General features: G+C 37.7%; 1 protein-coding gene across 10 annotated transcripts in view; it reads right to left on the bottom strand.

The window, feature by feature from the left end:
• The window catches only part of LOC128010245 (splicing regulator ARVCF), a 200,852-nt gene that overhangs the window by 10,789 nt on the left and 171,301 nt on the right, over positions 1-18,762 (bottom strand). For all 10 annotated transcript variants that reach the window (XM_052593005.1, XM_052593010.1, XM_052593003.1 and 7 more), the window contains 3 exons: positions 17,957-18,028; positions 1,513-1,640; positions 7-157 (listed from right to left, as the gene is read on the bottom strand). In XM_052593005.1, the coding sequence (XP_052448965.1) occupies positions 7-157; positions 1,513-1,640; positions 17,957-18,028 (351 nt within the window). The remainder of the gene's footprint in view (positions 1-6; positions 158-1,512; positions 1,641-17,956; positions 18,029-18,762) is intronic.

The following is an 18,762-nucleotide window of genomic DNA, read 5'->3' as shown; positions in this document are numbered from 1 at the left end:
TCTTGCCTATTAGGTCTTTGTTGCGGCGGTCGATGGACAGGTTCCTCAGAGCGATGGCCACAGCTCGCACCACCTTGTCTGAGTCCGAGCGCAAGAGCTCGACGAGAATTGGCAGTCCTTTCTCCTTACGCACTGTCGCACGGATATAGTTCGACCACTGTAGAAATGAGAGGAAAAGACTATATTACGCCAGTGATTCAGACATTTTTCCACTGTATTTATTTCATTAAGTCAAGTAGACTTATGCTCAGCCAGACATTCAGCTCTGCAAATCTTTCAGAAAAGGAATATGCTGTGTGCAGCTCCTCTATTCTGGAAAACTCCAATCTAGTAAATAGCCATTTGTTCCCCGTTAGACTTGTGTGCATTTCCACTCCAACCCCATGAATCACAAAACCTTTATGTGTCACAAAAAATCTCTAATCCTTAGCCAGTGCCCCTGAGATAGTAATTAAGTTGTTGCAATACAACACCATGGCCACTAGGAGATGGTAGTGATCCTAGAAACACATTTGCAGAAAAGTAGGAAAGAGACCAAATTAATAAATAAAGTCTCTCAAATCCTCTTATAGACCACAGACGTGACGTGCCCGTCTCCCTACAGCAGGGGTTTGTGATGAGCTGGGTTCACAAGCACACGTGTGTCAGGCATAGAGATGAGGCGGGTCTGAAACGGCATAACCACACAGAGAAGCTGTGAGCTTATGCATGGCTGCATTTCAGGTCCCACACGGAGAAGGAAGCAGGGTCCATGTGCATGTTTATTAGGGGAATTTCCTCTTGACTTCTACCTCAAGAGTAAAGAGAGCCCCACACAACACTGTGGTACAGACATGTCATACTTGTAATTAAGTACTGACTAGGAATGTGTTCAAGGTGCACTGGAAGCAGACAACAACTAAACAAATTAAGGTTTATGGATTTTCATGATGTACTCTAGCAGGCCAATGAGAGTTCGATGGTGTGGTGGTTGAACAGGTCATCTTCCTTTGATATAGCTAACAATATAAAATATTTGAAAATTTTGCACTAAATCAGCATATTAGAATGGTTTCTGAAGGATCATGTGTAAATAACATTTTTAAAATATGCAAAATGACAACATATATCAGTTATTTTAAACGGTATAAAAGAATTCCCAATATTACTGTGTATTATATTACTGCAGCCTTGGTAAGCATAAGATATTTCTTGTTCAAAAAACAAACAAATATTTTCATTGAATAAAACATATAAAATAAAGTGTTTGAAGGGTAGTGTATATTAAAAGCATAAATAAAATGCTTGTTTATAAGTTCTCAAATGATTCTCATGGACAGCTGACAGAAAATAAGACTGGTGATGTTGCAATGACAACGGCTCTAATAACTATGTTTTATTTCTATATTTTATGATGATGGCCATCATAAAATGTCCTATCTTGAATCTCTGTGGAATCAAATATCATGATCTAAATAGGAATCAGTTTCCAATTCCTGCTTCTTCCCAATGTGTTCTGTGCAGGACACTCACTGTCCACTGTCCAGCGCTGAGGTTCTGTAGAGCTCCGGCCGCTGCTTCTAGCGTGTTATAGTTCTGGCTTTCTGTAAGCAGGGACAGGTAGAGTCGGACCACCTCTGGCTGATACAGTAATTCAAAACCTGCACACGTATATGACAGATACACAACAGAATTACACACAAAACACTGGTGAACACAGACAGATACAGATTAGCTAGGGGGTAAAAATTGATTGCATCTCCTCCTGTCAGTGTTGTGATGCACCTGGCGAAATGAAAAGTGGACAAAATAACAGGGGAGGACAAATGCATGATTATCACAACAGGGAAATAAAGACAGAAAATCAAAGACACTTCACTTTCACAGATACACGGAGCAGTTCAATAGACAAACTGCCTGAAAAAGCCAATAGCATGATGGTCGCTTGGTTTCTTGATAACAGCAAAAATACATTCTATTCTATTCTATTCTATTCTATTCCAATGATCTAATTAACTAATTTGTACATTTGTTTTCACATTGCAATATCCCAAAAATGACAATTCTCGATGTGATCGATGTGATGTGTCGATGTGATCCAAACAACATTGGATGCCACTGAGTTTCAATGCATGGACAAAAGAAACACTGACACATCTTACAAAGTATCTTCTTACAATCTTACTGTACAGGTTTGAAACGGCCTTCGTTTTGGTGTGAACTATCCCTGTAAAATCAATTAATATCCACTGAACGTTTCAACATTCGAGTTCTGTAAGTTCCTGTCTGGGTCTGAGGGTAATCATTTAGTTCAAATCTTCTACTTTGCAACCACCGCACATCGATCATGCTCACATGAACTCTCTTCATGGCCTGGGCAAGCATTTAACCAAGACTGAGCATGACGGATGTGTGGTGGTTCAACAGGCCGCCTTCTTTTTCACTGCCACGTCAAGATCGAGGAGTCTGAAGAAAATCAAAGCAAACTGAGCAATGATATTCATACAAAAAGCAGCACAACAGCAACACGGTGTAATTCGGTATCATGTCTGAAATGAGTCTGTACTGCGGTGGAGTGCAGAAAAAGATGTTTGCAGCCACTGCCTGGCCCATCTGCACTTTGTAAATGTGCACCTAACACCTATAATTTTATAGAGAGAAGACTGGCCTTCAGGATGTGGGCTGCTCAATACACATTTTTTACTTCTGTCTGACTAATGGTTTGAGTGAAAGAACTGACTTTCTATCGTTTTCTTCTTTCTTTTCAGTTTTCACACATTCACAACCTCAATTATCATTTAAGGCTATTCTAAGTTTTTCTCCTTCCCACTGCTTTAAAATTTGTCTCGAGTTACTATGCATTACTAAGACTTCAGCACAGCCTTAGAGAGTGCGTGTATGTACAGATTACCTAATGCATGTTCTCACTTTAGCATTAGTTTTTTTTTTTAGTTTTTTTTTTTTTATAAAGAGCTAAGTAGAAAGTATTCTTTTCTTTGGCATAATAGCACCCTAATCTCTCTGTCAAATATTGAGTCAAATTTGAAAAATTAAATACTATTAAAACAAAAACTATTAAAAATCACTTTTGATAACTGGAATAAAATAAAAACTTTATTTTATGTTAGAAGCCAAGGCAACATTTCTTATAAGTACTAAAATGACTAAAACAAAAGAGAAACAAAAATTAAAGCTAAATAAAAAAATATATAAAAAAACTACAACTAAAATTTGAATGAAATAAAAAATGAATGCTAAAATAAAAGAATAAAAATTAAAATAACATTTTAGTTGCTGGAAATACAAAATTTGTCTTCTCTGATATTCTGTACCGGAGATAGCATTTTGGTCTTCTCGGTTTACAATCAAAAGTGTGTATATTTGAATTTGTGAATACAGATGATGAGAAAGAAAGAATGGATTCTCCCATAAAGCATCTCCAGAGGGAAAATGAGTCTTGTCCATTCAACTCCAAGCAGGATCGAATGACAAACATCAAACTTACTCTTTATGTGATGCCTTGTGAGCTGGAACTTCAAAATGCCAACAGACAACACCAAAAGAAGGTGGTAATGGCTTACAGTCAACATCACAGCATCCATGCTCACATGGGCAGCCATGAAGACAAGAAATAGCGTAGTTTGCAGGGAAAATAGCGTAGTCTGCAGGGAATAGGATGCACCAAACAAAGCACCTTTCTTTTCTTTCTCATTCCGAATCCCTCATCCCTCCACAGGTCACTGAAACAGAATGGACATGCCTGTCGGATATTTGATTTCCTCTGGAAATGCTTCTTCATAGATTGAGAGCCTCTGGCCAGCTCAATTAAAATGCTCTGGTTCATTTGTAAAAGTGGCATCTCCATCTCTTCCCTGTGCTCTGGCTGGCCATGTACTTTTCTATGTAAATAATTTTTAAGTTGTAGCACTGAAGATACCAAGACAGGCTTACTTTTGTATGGACATGAATAACGTGCGTCACATTATTTCTCCAGGTTCCTGTGGGTTTTAAACACGATGGGCCTCTGGGAGAAGGGGATGTTTATTTGAGGCACAAAGAGGCTTGCCAAGAACAGATTTTCAACATCTGTGAAACCTTTTGAGTGGCTATATATAAAATAATACATTGTAGAGAGAATGGGTCAATGTCATTGTAATAATTCATATTTATACTCGGGGATGGTGATGGAATAAACACTGGCATGAGAATCCAGTGTTTGAAATAATGAAAAAGATATCCTTAATCTAATGTTTTCCTGTGGTCATTTTATAAAAAAAAAAACCCTTAAGAGCCGAATTTGTCAAAACCTTGTTCAATCGTCCACAGACCAAAATGATGGTAGCTGCAAAACACATTCTGACAGATTCTTTGAGATGAAGTGCGAGAGAGAGGAAATGGAATTTTATTATTGAATAACTAGAGATCTAGAGGTCAGATAAAGTCCTAAATGAACCCTGGATCTTTTTAAAAGAATACTAAAACTCGATGGATAGCCCAGGTTTGAGGCGCATGACTGAATGAGTATTGAAGGGGCAGGAGGAGATGAGGAAATAAGCAGCCCGTGTATAAAATTCAAGTAGGCAGAGGAGGAGACGATCATACACCAAGCACTTCAAAACAGCCATCGCTTCTATTACCCAGGCAACCAACCGTCCGACCACACTAGCAAATCTATTCATTAATAGAGTTTAAAGAAAGAGAGGGAGAGAGTAAAAAAGAAGAGAGACAAACATCTCTAGGTGACAGAAGGCATAATAAACTGCATAATTTAGCTCTGATCCAAACCTTACTAAGCTACCTAGACAGCATTTTAAGACATCAGAGGTGCACTTAAAAATTTAAAAAGGCAGGCAGCAACATCACACTTCCTTCAAAAGCCTAATGTTGGTCCATTTCTAAGGCAGCCTTCCTGGTATCATTCACTTGAGTAGAATGGTAAAACTGAGAAAAATCATCCAAAACAAGAAATGCCTACTAATGAATACACTTTTGTTCAAAAGTTTGGGGTCGGTAAGATTTTTTGAATGTTTTTGAAAGTCTCCTATACTCACCAAGGATGCATTTACCCAACAGTAATATTGCAAAATATTATTGCAATGTAAAACAACTGTTTAACACTTACAAAATATTTTACAATGTAATTTACTCGTGATAGCAAAGCTAATTTTCAGCAGCCTTTAATCCAGGGTCTCTAGCTTTTGTCTCTAAATTGAGAAACTAAAAGTGTTGGGGTTGTGCCATAGCACCCTGGGAAAAAAAACTATCTAATTTGGTGTTGAACAGTTTACATCTCTGGAGACAGCCTGGGGGGCTGATATAAGCCCCCCAGATAAAAGTGGTGGATCGTGCGATGCATTGAGAATGAAGAAAGAAAGAGATATCCTACAGAATGCACAGAAAAAGCATTTACAGTATTGTTCAAAATAATAGCAGTACAATGTGACTAACCAGAATAATCAAGGTTTTTAGTATATTTTTTATTGCTACGTGGCAAACAAGTTACCAGTAGGTTCAGTAGATTGTCAGAAAACAAACAAGACCCAGCATTCATGATATGCACGCACTTAAGGCTGTGCAATTGGGCAATTAGTTGAAAGGGGTGTGTTCAAAAAAATAGCAGTGTCTACCTTTGACTGTACAAACTCAAAACTATTTTGTACAAACATTTTTTTTTTCTGGGATTTAGCAATCCTGTGAATCACTAAACTAATATTTAGTTGTATGACCACAGTTTTTTAAAACTGCTTGACATCTGTGTGGCATGGAGTCAACCAACTTGTGGCACCTCTCAGCTGTTATTCCACTCCATGATTCTTTAACAACATTCCACAATTCATTCACATTTCTTGGTTTTGATATCACCCCACAAGTTCTCAATTGGATTAAGGTCTGGAGATTGGGCTGGCCACTCCATAACATTAATTTTGTTGGTTTGGAACCAAGACTTTGCCCGTTTACTAGTGTGTTTTGGGTCATTGTCTTGTTGAAACAACCATTTCAAGGGCATGTCCTCTTCAGCATAGGGCAACATGACCTCTTCAAGTATTTTAACATATGCAAACTGATCCATGATCCCTGGTATGCGATAAATAGGCCCAACACCATAGTAGGAGAAACATGCCCATATCATGATGCTTGCACCTCCATGCTTCACTGTCTTCACTGTGTACTGTGGCTTGAATTCAGAGTTTGGGGGTCGTCTCACAAACTGCCTGTGGCCCTTGGACCCAAAAAGAACAATTTTACTCTCATCAGTCCACAAAATGTTCCTCCATTTCTCTTTAGGCCAGTTGATGTGTTCTTTGGCAAATTGTAACCTCTTCTGCACATGCCTTTTTTTTAACAGAGGGACTTTGCGGGGGATTCTTGAAAATAGATTAGCTTCACACAGACGTCTTCTAACTGTCACAGTACTTACAGGTAACTCCAGACTGTCTTTGATCATCCTGGAGGTGATCATTGGCTGAGCCTTTGCCATTCTGGTTATTCTTCTATCCATTTTGATGGTTGTCTTCCGTTTTCTTCCACGTCTCTCTGGTTTTGCTCTCCATTTTAAGGCATTGGAGATCATTTTAGCTGAACAGCCTATCATTTTTTGCACCTCTTTATAGGTTTTCCCCTCTCTAATCAACTTTTTAATCAAAGTACGCTGTTCTTCTGAACAATGTCTTGAACGACCCATTTTCCTCAGCTTTCAAATGCATGTTCAACAAGTGTTGGCTTCATCCTTAAATAGGGGCCACCTGATTCACACCTGTTTCTTCACAAAATTGATGACCTCAGTGATTGAATGCCACACTGCTATTTTTTTGAACACACCCCTTTCAACTAATTCAACTAATTGCCCAATTGCACAGCCTTAAGAGCGTGCATATCATGAATGCTGGGTCTCATTTGTTTTCTGAGAATCTACTGAACATACTGGTAACTTGTTTGCCACGTAGCAATAAAAAAATATAAGAAAAACCTTGATTATTCTGGTTAGTCACATTGTACTGCTATTATTTTGAACAATACTGTAAATGAGTTGCGCTGTGTGGTGTGCAGCAAACTCAAAGCACCGGTGTTATGATGTCATTATATGATAATGACACTTTTAATTCAAATGATTAGCAATGCAAAAGTATAGATTGGCCAATGAATAGCAAGCGGATTACTAAACAGATTAATCAGGACAGAGGCATTATTCATAAAATCACTGAAAGAGAGATGTCTAAAAGGCTAAAAGCACACGGCTGATGTAGATTGCTGTTTTATGAAAATGCATAGTTTTGTCAGCATTCTTTACACTGAGATTTTTTTATTGTCCATCTTGTCTGACAGCCATTTCACCCAGGACAGAAATAAACAGAGTTTCAATCATGTTGTTTAAACAATTTTTAAACAATCTATGAGTTCTGGGGATGGCATCAGTCAGTTTTTGATGCTGTGAATGACTACACACACACACACACGTTTGTTTTTGTGAAAAGTGGGGACATCCCGTAGGCGTAATGGTTTTTATACTGTACAAACTGTTTATTCTATCACCCTTCACCAACCCTACACCTAACCCTAACAGGAAACTTTGTGCATTTGTACTTTCTCAAAAAAACTCATTCGGTATGATTTATAAGCATTTTGAAAAATGGGGACATGGGGTACGTCCTCATAAGTCACCCTCTCCTTGTAATACCTGTGTCATATCCATCTCATTATACAGAGTTGAGTCCTGATATGTCATAAAAACAAGAGCACACACACACAGGCACGCGCAGGCACGCACGCGCGCACACACACACACACACACACATTTATATAATAGTCCTATTTATTTAGAATTTCTCATCTTAATGCATTCTGGTATTATCTTCTCTGTGAAGGATACATATTATGCTGTCTTAGAATCTGGCCAAAACAAGCTTTAGGAGCCAGCATAATTAAGTTGCTTACCTTTTGGAGCAGCATTGGGTGTGTGCCAATGATGCCTTAAAATTCTGACTCTGTATGCAGTTTAAATTGTGTGTATTAAGAACAGTGGAATTCTTACAAATTCCTCCTACTTTCTATTTCTTGTATGCAATCCTCCTCCTCTAACCTTTGTCTGTTTCACTGTCTCCCTCAGACACTGTCTCTCTTCTAGCTGCATAGTGTCTTTGTTAGGCTTGTTTGAGTCATTGCTGGGACGCCAGGAGCGGATATGTCTGATCTGCTTTGCCTGGAGAAGGATGTCCCGTCGCAGACTTGATGTCATGTCCCATTCTTCATGACCCACCTTCCTGCCATCCCATGCTCGAGCACATGATAAATAATCCCAAGCTCTCCGTTTCCCTCTCTCACATGCTCCACATCTTTACTTTTCTCCCAGGCAATTCATCTCACATACACAAGACTTCTCATGCCTCATTCTTCACTGGCACGAGAAAAAACCTGGCCAGTGTGTGGCACAAATTATAATCTCAGGAATGAAGCCCAGTCTTCAGACAGGCTGTCTTTCTATCCTCGCTTCTGCATTTTGCAAATGACAGTTTTCACTTTAAAAGTTCATTTATAAAATGGCATGTTTGCAAAACAGGAAACAATAAATGCTGGCAGCTCTTTGTGTAGACGCCACTGACGGCTTGCCTAGTAATCTGTGCCTAATTGCATTCAAGTATGTGTGTGTGTGTGTGTGTGTGTGTGTGTGTATAAAGCATCTCTCTGAGAAACAGAAACATTCTCTTCTGGCTGAAAAGCAGCACACAAAGGCCCCGATGGGAGGGTAAATCTCACTCTATTCCATCCCGGTAGTTTAATTGAGCCCTGTAATTATTGCCTAAGACATTAGGCCAGTGAAGAATGGTTTGCTGCATCATGTACAGATGTACCAGGCCTCATGTACTCAGCCAGACTATAGTACAATAAAAGAACAACAATAGTACTAAACATAACTATTATTAATAGGTTTTAGTAAAAGATAGACATAAAAAAAAAAATGATTTACTGATGAGGTTATAAAAAGGACAATGGCTACTTCGGCTGGCTCAGTTTCACAATCACTGTACCTGCACCAGTCACGTACCCATTAGACACTGTCTGCCGGACTTGTTTTCGCAAACAATATCATGTGCGTAATGATGCATATCATCTATTACATCCATCATTAAGTTTTCTCTGGCATTTTGGCGTCAAATGTTATTTTTCAAGCTCCTTCAAGAGATCCAGATGGAAACTAGCATTTTAGACTGATCTGGGATCAAATCACTGCCCAAGTCCCAATTGGAAAGCTGTGACAGAGGATGTGCCTTCATCCATCACTGACCTAGGTCCAGTAGCCAAAAAGTGGGGTTTGAAAATGAAATGCTGCTGGAAGCGCTTGATCAGATTCACCTGAACCTAACTGTTCCATGCCTCTGCTGCAATGAATCTAGAGCAAACTAGCATACTACATTTACCATCTTTATATTGAAGAAAAAGTGCTAGTGTGTTGTTCTGAATTCAGCCTAAAAGGTCCTTTCAGACGGGATGAGTCAAGCGGTGGAATTACCACATGGCTGAAACTTTCTCTTGAAGTGGAAGTGTTTTGCGCAGTGGAGGAGGTGGTCACATTGTGGTCTTAGAGCGGACATTGCCATACAATCAAGGTCACATTTGTACTAAGAACTAAATAAAACATAACAGAAGTGTGTGTTAATGCCATTCTGTCATTAAAAATCCAATGATAAATTTTGTCATTATCTTTTTTTTTTTTTTATGTGTTTTGACTATTTGACTAAAGAGCATCATCATCTGTGAGGTCTCGATTGGTGTAAATATTTGAGGGAAATATGATTTCATAGGAAAATTGACAGTTTTTAACAGTCCATTATAAGTTCAGTTAAATGTTACATAATTGGTTATTACTAATCAGTTCACTAGTGTTTCTGAGGCCCAGGTATGGCATGATATTTGCTTGGTCATCAGGACAATGACTTTCACCAAAAGAGGGAATGGCACCAAGCCCTTTTTTGTCATAGGTCCCTCTTTTGTGTATGCTTCCCTCCTCATCATTGTAATAATATATATGATGTAAACTTGTTGATACACACCTTTCATATTCAAATACATAGTCCAAATGTGTACCAGTCCCAAAAACTGACTTCAAGAACATCCTGATCTTCATTCCTATTATAACTCTACACTATCTCCAGGCTTGCATTGCCTCTCAGCACCATGCCACATAAAAGCTGCTGGTCTTTTGTTGATCACGAGCTGTGTTACAATGGAATCAATACTGTCAGCAGCGGGTGGGATAATAATTGGCAAGCGACAGGATGGCCCCACCAGTTTTCTTTCACAGACTGGCACCCTCCATGGGTGGCATCTCTGGTGTACACCCAGAAAATTCTGATTTTATCATCACCCCAAACTCAGAACATGAAAGTTGAGCTGCCAGGAACATTGTATGTATACATTTTATCTTTGAGAGGAACTGGGTAGCTGTTAAACTACATTAAGACCGCCTAATGAGCACAGAAGTAAGCCATTCCGGTGTGTCTCCAACCATGATGATGAGCAGCTACAGCCATCTTGCAATTTTGTTTTTACTTCCAGTCCACTATCAAGAGCATGTGATTTCTAACAGAGAGCTGTTTGAGACATTATCTGAGTGCTACATTCCATGTGGGTGAATGAAGATGCTGCAAGAGGATGGAAGCTCGACACCAGGTGGGATGGGATTGTTCCTGCATAATGAGTCAGTCATCCTGTCTTTTTTTCCCACAGTTTTCCATCAAACTCAAAGTGAAGTTTTCATTTTTGAGATTTAAACATGAATCTAGAGGATTCATATTTGAGAGAACTGCTTTATTTTTTTCTTCAGAGAAGCCTTTTTTCTTGATTTAAACAAAAATGACATTTTAAAATGAGAGTGGTTTATGCTTAAAACAAGAAAAAATTGCCAATGGGGTAAAAACAATTATTAAAACTATTAAATATAAATGATTGCATCCTATTTCTATATTCCATATTATTCACAGATACATCTTCTGAAAGCAAATCTTGAAATTCTATGAAATCCATGAGATTTATAAGGAAAAACTATAAATAAATAAGGTGATTAGACATTTTTAAGGAGAAAACAAGACTGAAATACTGACAGAAGAAAATGCTTGTTTTTTTTTTTCCAGTGCAAAAGTCAGAAAATTTTTTTTATTTCAAAGTCACAGAGGCGTCTCACAGCATGTGGGAGCAAGACTGTTGACAGAACGAGGACCAGATGAGGCATGTCAGCATTAATGTGAAATGTACAGCTCTGATAAACAAGAGATGTCGGTAGAGAGCTCGGGTTCATTAACAAAACATCAGTGAAAAATACGGCAGCTTCAGTTTTAGAGAAGAATACCTAATCCAAGCAGAGACGGTCTCCTAATAGAGGACTCGGATGGATAACACAAATGGATTTCTCAAGAGCAGATTGCTGTAAAACAAGCCAATTAAGAATGTGGTTCCTGTTGTTAAGAAGCTCTCTAAATTCAATGGATGGTTCAGCAACACAGCCGCCAGGCACGATGGGAAGATGCTGTTCATAAGTGAGCTGCTTTATACCGGGCGAGCTGTCAACAGGCAGTAGAGGCAAATTAAATGAAGAGCAATGAGCAATGCAATGAAAGGCACACACATCTCTCAAGAGAAGGCTAAAAAAGCTATAATCTGTATCTGCTGAATAACCTTGGGAAAACTACTAATGTACAAACAAGCACAAAAGCTATGATAACCCAGGACCCTGCAAAGGCTTAATGCAGCACTGGCCCTATGTATTTATGTTAATAACAGTGTAGAGTCATTAGTTTATGAACATGCTAACATAAAATTCTTCTGCAATCAGTTGTTAGTCATGTCACCCATGCACTTCACATGGTCTATTCATTTAAAGAGTCTTTGAATGTAGCTACCCTTGTAAACAGCAGACAGTAATTCAGTCCACTAGGCTTTGGAATAGAGCTTAGGTTTTCATTTTAAAGGTTTCATGAGTAAACAAGTTGGACTCTGTGTAAAGTGTTCTGCTCAGAGACAGGAGGAACCAAAGAAAAGCACAGTAAATATGATTCATCATCATTCCCTCCACCTGATGCCATTATTTTATGGGAATGACAGTGCTACTAAAAAAGGAATAAGCCTGAGAAGGGAGAATATGACACGTAATTAATTCATAGCATCTTCATCTCTCGCAGGATTCTTTTTTTTATGAAACACAACAATGGCTTCACTGCACTGCTTGAATTAAGGTCCAAAGGAACACAATGGGTGTACTAACAGCTTCTCTACATGACCTCCACATTCTGTGACCTCTAGCACAGCAAATGCTGTTTCAGTCAACACCAAAGAACATGCACTCATTTGCTCTGCTCCAAAACCTTGTGAGCTGCTTTTAAGGGATCACTGGCACACTCATTACTCTAGAGGTCACATTGAGGTCCACTGTCTGTTGTTAATAGCATAGCATTCACACAGAAGTTACTGTCAAACCAAGCTGCTTCTGGCCAAATTCCCAATATCATGGGTTTCTACTGAATTATTTTTACTGTTACTTCTGATTGATTTAATTTGGCTGTGCCATCACAGATATAAATTACATTTTACAATATATTATTTTAAATTTTAATAATATTTCCAATTATTCCTATTTTCACCGTTCATCGAAAAATGCAGCCTTGGCGATCATAAGAGATATTTAAATATCTTCATTATGCCAAACTTTTGACCAGTAGTGCATAAATTACTATTTTAATTATATATATATATATATATATATATATATATATATATATATATATATATATATATATATATATATATATATATATATATATATATAAAATGTTTTCAATAAGTCACTTATATTATTCCATCACTATTAGGATATGGTCTCAGAAGACAGCTGCCTACTTAGGCAGTGAGGCATGAGGAAGCTCACAAGGTTTTGGAACAGACCCCAGTCTGCTCATTGTCAATCACATCTCCCTCAGAATCCTTAATTAAATCTCTCTTGTCTCTTTCTCCATGGATGTGAATAATGCAGCGAGGAAGCCTTAATATCTTTCATGGCTTGTAGTTTTCAAACAGGACCTCTCTGAAACTAAATGCTTGAGGCATAAAATGCAACAAAGATGCTCAGTGAATAAACACTGGCTATGTACCTCAGGTTCAGCTAAGCGACCAAAATCCCTCAATACTCTAAGCTGTCACAGCAGCCTCTCAAGCACACATTTATGATCTATGGATATACATCACACAGAGAGAGACTTACAATAGAAGCAGTCCCATTGCACACTAAACTCTTTTACCCTGTTTTTTCTATTGCATCCCCAGTTGCAATACCACCTGAAATCAGACCAGACTTAATATTCATCTGATCACTTGCCTTTTCTTAACCTTAACCATATCCGCATGGACAAATGTGAATCCTTGTGTATTCATTACACTCTAGCAAAGAAACAGGCGAGGATATTTTTACTTTTAATAGAAGTGCAGGTTTATGTCTTAGAGTATGTCTAAAACAAAGGCTGGTTCAGGCCTATGAATAAAAATCCTTATGTCTCCATCAGAAAGTCATAGCCAACGGACATTACAAACTTCACTGATCTTCCTTTAAAAAAAAGGCTTTCATTTGTGATCATTAATGCTTCAAAACTATTGTTAAGTGAATGAGGTCCAATCTATTTCCTATCAAACCATCATGTAAATATAAGAAAGAAATATATATATATTTTTTAAAGCTTATCTGCTTGCATGACTATTAAAATCAGCTTACACTGATAAACCACAAAAAATTAATCAGTTCAACATCATCCCCAATTTGCATGTTAATGATAAAGGAGTCCAATTAAAGAGCAACAAGAAATGCTGTTGACTTTGAACAGCTGCCATTACAACTTTGTGAAACTGCTCCTTGAAGCATCCATTATTTACTCAAAAGCATTTTGCGAGAACAGGGCTGTTGAAACTTTTAACTAATATGTGGCCGTTGTTTCTATCTGGAAGGTCAACTGGTCTCAAAGCTGTGTGAGAAAAGTGAAAATACACACCAGCAGACACGCTCAAAAACAAACATGGCTATGTTGAGTTTTGCAATAGTCAGCACAATCTTACACGGATGCACCAACCCTTGAACAGGAACACACACACACACACACACACACACACACACACACACACACTGTCCACAGAAAACTCTGCAGATTTCTACAGAGTCAAGATGTACTAAAAAGTGCCAAAACCTACACTACTGTTCGAATGTATGAGGTTGGTAAGATGTCTTTGAAAGATGTTTCTAATGTTTACCAATGCTGAATTTATTTGATATTTGTAATATTGTAAAATAAAATTAATATTGTGAAATAGTATTATAATAATGTTGTGAAATATTATTATGATGTAAAATAATGGTTTTCTATTTTATGCTTTTGTGAACACTGTGAATAAAAAAATATGAATTTACCCCCCCCCCCCAAAAAAAACAAAAAATACTGATGCCAAACTTTGAACAATACTATAACTGAAAATGCTCAAGTTTTGAATTTTTTTGTTTTATTTTCCAATTCTCAGTTACAAATCTTATGACAATGTATTAATTAGTTTGATAACTTATCCATCCTCCTGTGCTAAGAACCAATGAACTCCACAGATTTCTCCAAAAACTAAAATGTGACAAACTCCAGATTCCTCGTGGGTTTGCCAATGAGCTACTTTTTTTTTTTTTTACTGTTTTTTTTCTTCTCTGCCAACCAAAACAATTCAACCACAAATACATGTAGACCTCTGAACAAAAACTCTATGACTACATTTGATTTCCCATTACTCCCATTTATTCATCCCCCTTCAATTTTCGCTTTTAATATCTGACAATAAACCAAAAAACAATGGTCCTCTTAGGAGTGGGGGATCAGTAAACAATATTTCTCTTCTTAAATGGGATGTCTTCATAAGCCTTACAGACTTGTCGAAAAACAAAAAAACAGGTCATCTAAAAATGATACATTTTCATCCCTCTTTGTGGTTCATAGTAATATGTAAAAAATGAGTCTGAATAAAACATTTTCCTCTCTCAATAAGTGGAGCACTGAGGTAAAATGATCTTAGATCAGTCTGTCAGAAGGAAAGAGGTATTGAGTGGCTCCCTGATGACTGTGCAGTGGGTGTAAATAGAGACGGACATCTTCCACATTGCCACAAGGACTGATGTTTTTCAGGGTTTTTAAGACAGCATGTCCAGTCTTGAGACCCCTTTTCTGTTCCACTGCATTGTGACATTTCTTGCATGAATTCTCCAATAGCATGCATCCCTTATGATTAGTTTGCAGACAATTCCAAGCTAAAGGTCTGATCATCTCTCACACACAGATGGTTTAACCCAGCAGAGGCCTCAATCTGACCCCTTTCTGACGGTTAATTCTGCCTTATTCTATCTGGATGTACTTGGTCAGGGATATCAATTGGACTAGAACACACCGTCTATTTAGCACTCTGCCACTGAGGATTATGGCTGTGTGTGTCATAATGATGAAAGGCCTAAGCAGAAGGGTACTGTTACCTGATACCTGGGATTCCCAGAGGATCTCCATATGCTGATGTGCACTCAATGCACTCTGTGCAAACAGTTGCTCTGCTCCAAAACCTAGTGAGCATGCTGCCTACTAAGACAGCATCTTAAAGGGTTAGATCATCCAAAAATGAAAATTATGACATTAATGACTCACTCTCATGTCGTTCCAAACCCGTAAGACCTCCGTTTATCTTTGGAACACAGATTAAGATATTTTAGATTTAGTCTAAGAGCTTTCTGTCCCTCCATTGAAAAGGTGTGTACGGTCTACTGTCCATGTCCAGAAAGGTAAGAAAAACATCATCAAATTTGTCATCAGAATTTGTTGAAGCATCGAAAATAAATTTTGGTCCAAAAATAACAGATATTATGACTTTATCCAGCATTGTCTTCTCTTCCGGTGAGTGTGACTGCTGTGACTGTTGAAATATGACGCTACTGACGTGTTATCTTTGTTATTGGGTGCACCAGAAAACACGTCAGCAGCGTCATGAACGCACTCACACCAGACAACTTTGATGGTGTTTTTCTTACCTTTCTGGACATGGACAGTAGACCGTACACACAGTTTCAATGGAGGGACTGAGAGCTCTCGGACTAAATCTAAAATATCTTAAACTGTGTTCCAAAGATAAACGGAGGTCTTACTGGTTTGGAACGACATGAGGGTGAGTTATTAATGACATAATTACAATTTTTGGATGAACTAGCCCTTTAGCAATCATGGAACCTTATAAGTGATTTGTCTGGAATCAGCATATATATATATTAGGGGTGTAACGGTACGCAAAAATCATGGTTCGGTACGTACCTCGGTTTTAAAGTCACGGTTCGGTTAATTTTCGGTACAGTAAGGGAATGAAATGCAAAAATTAAACTGAAGGTTGTTTATTACTATAAACTTTTTTAACAATTTGTTTACACTTTTTTTAAGTACTTTTAAATAAAATATATATAAAAGAAAATAAAGAATAATAAATAAAATACTGCTGCAAAGTTCTGCACTAAATAAAATACTCTCAGTCTCAAACCAATATCATATAATAAAATATAATGAAAAATTTAAATAAATAACTAAGATTACAGTGCAGCATTACCAATCCCAGCTTGTAGGCTTGCTCATATTTAAAAAAAATACAACTTTTCCTAAGTGTAAAGTGCAGCACCAACAGTTTTTAAACCTGCTCAGATTTCGTTATTGCGTTGGACCGATCAGAATTAAGAACAAAGGTCTGTTTAAATGCCGACGGGAAGTTTGAATTACAATAGTTTTTTTCCTAGTTGTAGTGATGTTCACACTCGTGTGATGCCTTTTGAAAACCTTAGGCTGGTGACACACTGGCATATTGCAATTGTCAATACTGTTGACGGTGTCCTTTATCAGTAAGCTTTATATTTATGCTCAACATGAAGTATAGATATTGTTGTCGTGAAGACAAGATCCTGGTCTGTCGGCGGCCTCCCTCTGTCACCTACAGCAGCAGCAACGCGCCAACGCGGCGTCAGGCATGATTCTGACACAGAAAACCCAAAGCAACTGACACGCAGCAGAAACGCCACGCTCACGCCACGCAGCCAGTGTGTCACCGGCCTTAGAATCAGCTGCAGGGCGGGATTTGTGCTTAACGCGGAGACTTACGCCACTTAATGTTTTTTTTTTTGTTTTTTTAATAATTTACTTTATGGCATGTCAGTACTATTGAGAAATATTAATACAACAAAGTATTGAAACTATTTTTTATTTTAGCATTTTAAATTTTTTTTTTTTCCATGTGATTTTATTATATATTTTTCATCATCATTACTCCAGTCCTCAGTGTCACTTGATCCTTCACAAATCATTCTAATAAATATGTTGAAATTGGTGCTCAAGAAACATTTCTTCTTATTACTAATGTTGAAAACAGATGCGGTGATAAATATTTTTGTTAAACAGGTTTTTCAGGATTCTTTCATGAATATAAGGTCTAAAGGAACAAGCATTTATACAAAACCGTAATCTTTTGTAAGATTATAAATTTCTTCACTGTCACTTTTGAATGGTAAGGCATTTCTCTCATCTCGTTTACCATCTTTATTTTATCACTGAGCTTGTCACAATTCATTTTGGCATCACCTTTACAGTAAATTTGTATGCGATGCTGGTATTGCTTTAGCATGCCGCCTCAGTAGGCAGCTCACTAGGTTTGGGAACAGAGGTTCACCTCCCATAAATCTGTGCACTACAACCCTCAGTAGTCTAAAAGTGTTAGCCACACACTATTTTTAAACTGTACATTACTGAAATTCACTTCCTTAAAGCAATGCACCTGCCTTTCATAACAAGGTTTTTTTTTTGTTGAGAAAAACCAAAGAGTCAGGTATTTTCCGCTCCCTTTTTCAGAAGAGTGACAGCTTAAAGATGTAATAATTCGGTGGTGTCAAAAGAAGACATACCTTTAGTGGGTTCTGTGCGCTTGGGTAGGTCCAATGTGTCATAGTTTTTGTCATGCCCTCCGTTTTTCCTCCCTAAGTGATGAAGGGGAAGACAGAGTAAGACAGCATGAGGGAATGAGACAGAAAGAGCAGTTGTAAGCGTCACTCAATGAGAGACTAAATTTACTGGTATGAAAATGTCAAGTAGACTCTGTCTCAGACGCACACATACAGTTACAGACGTGCCACACATAAATCTAACTACTACACAGATATGCAAAGACAAACTCTTGACACCAGCTCGCAAGAGTGGGAAAAATGCAAAGCCTTTGTCTGTCTGTAACAGAATAAAGTAATGAAGACCACTCCACTACCACACACAGAGAACATGTTATAAAGATAGCTCCTCTACAAATGAGCATAACTCACCTTCATGTTGTTCCAAACTTATTTGACATGCTCCAAAACAACAAAAAAGCATCTTAGAAATAGCCCACATGACTCACACTCTGTAATTCAAGTACTCTGAAACCATAACTTAAGACCAAAACAAAGCTATCTTTCAGTAAAAATATTTTTTCTTCTATCACTGTAGCTTTCTTATCTTCATTGCGCATATTACATATGCACATATTTAAATTTGGTGAATTGCTAAGAAATGGCAAATGTCATGGTGTCTTGTAACTCAATCACGATGCACCAAATGTGAATATGCACATTTCTGTAGTGGAGAGGAAATTAAGTATCTAAATTAATTAATTTAGTTAATTACATCATAATTTAAATACTTTTTAAAATGGTTTTTCTTCAACAATTCTTAAAACAAA

The sequence above is a fragment of the Carassius gibelio genome, chromosome A5, assembly GCF_023724105.1.
Source record: "Carassius gibelio isolate Cgi1373 ecotype wild population from Czech Republic chromosome A5, carGib1.2-hapl.c, whole genome shotgun sequence".
Lineage (NCBI taxonomy): Eukaryota > Metazoa > Chordata > Actinopteri > Cypriniformes > Cyprinidae > Carassius > Carassius gibelio.
This window is presented reverse-complemented; position numbering and strand designations above follow the sequence as displayed.